The 1313-nt window shown below is 53.5% G+C and overlaps 1 protein-coding gene across 1 annotated transcript in view; it reads left to right on the forward strand.

Annotated features, from left to right (window-relative positions):
* Positions 1–873: 873 nt before the first annotated feature.
* The window catches only part of PAPPA2 (pappalysin 2), a 97770-nt gene continuing 97330 nt past the window's right edge, over positions 874–1313 (forward strand). The window contains exon 1 of the mRNA XM_035898069.1: positions 874–892. Within this exon, the coding sequence (XP_035753962.1) occupies positions 874–892 (19 nt within the window). The remainder of the gene's footprint in view (positions 893–1313) is intronic.

A 1313-nucleotide genomic window follows, 5' to 3' on the forward strand; every position in this document is an offset into this window, starting at 1 on the left:
AGCCCAGCCTCGCCATGCCCTTACCTCTCTATGTGCTTACACCTACCTTCCTTCTTCCCAGGGGCTTGCCAAAGCACTGTGCTCACCCCTCCTAAACCTGAAGTTTTTCTGGCACTATTTTTTTCTGTCTCCCCCTACTAAAGCACCAGTTGTGTCCTGTCCCCCCCCCCATCACCCTCCCACCTTGAGAAGACAAAAAACCCAACCCCAACCTCACTCCGCCAGCTCCTGCTGTTTGTTCTTAAATCCCTTCCCTCCTGCCTTGCTGGTTTGAAAGCCTGTACCCTGGAAGGGGCCTCCCAGCTTTCGCTGGCAACCCTGCTTCAGACTGACCGCCACAGATAGTGTTTAGGAGTGAAAAAAAAAATATAATATAATAATAATGAAAAAAAAAAATCTCTCCATGCTGAAGTTTTCCTAGTCTCCCGTGCTGTATGCTGGTGTGACAGTGTCTTGGGAACCAAGAGGAAACTTTGGGGACTTGTTTTCTCACCCATATGCTTTGAGCAGCTCTCCCCTGGCAGTGCCAGCACTGCAGCCTCTGGCAGGGTGGTGGGTGAGATGTGTCCCCCACCGCTGCCCACTCCCTTGGTGCATCAATGGGGGGTTTTTTTGGCTTTTGGACATGGCTCTTTTCCTCTCGCCCAGATAAGGTGCCTCCAGCCCACCTTTCTGCATGTGTCAAACAGATGGGATCATTATTTGGGGAAGGAAAAAAAAAAGAGAGAGCGAAAAAGCAGCAAAATCTCTGGCTGAGGGGGGACCCTGGGTCTCTTCACACACCTTGAGCCCGAGACCACCTCTCCCTTTGCTGGGGGAGGGCTGAGGAGGGGTGTCCCCTCCTTTCACCTTCCTTTCCTCCCCCCCTAGATGATGGAGGTGGCAGATGGAGGTGAGGTGGGCAGGCAGATATCACACCCTGAGCTACAACAAGAAAAAACATGGGCACGTTTCAACTTAGAAAGAAGAAAAAAAAATCCAACGCAACAATTAAAAAAAAAAGAAAGGAAAAGAAACCGAGTGCAGGGGCTGCCAAGCAGAGGAATGAGAGAAGCAGCGAGCAGGTCTGTGGAGAAGGCTGGTGGGCCAAGGCAAGAGCAGCCCAAGACTGGGCAGGTGCTGCCGGTGCTGCCCAAAAGTCCCAGGGGCAGGAGAGGATGCGCAGGGTCCCCTCCACATCCCCTCCTCGCCAGCATCCTGGGCAGCGCCCGGGAGGGCGGAGGGAAGGGAGGGCGATGCTCCGCTCGGGGTTTATTAGATTGGACATAATCATCTTTAAATAAGGCAGCCCCCCCCTCCACACCCCTCCGGGG

This window comes from Egretta garzetta, unplaced genomic scaffold (assembly GCF_000687185.1).
Source record: "Egretta garzetta isolate BGI_Z169 unplaced genomic scaffold, ASM68718v1 scaffold187, whole genome shotgun sequence".
In the NCBI taxonomy this organism is placed as follows: domain Eukaryota; kingdom Metazoa; phylum Chordata; class Aves; order Pelecaniformes; family Ardeidae; genus Egretta; species Egretta garzetta.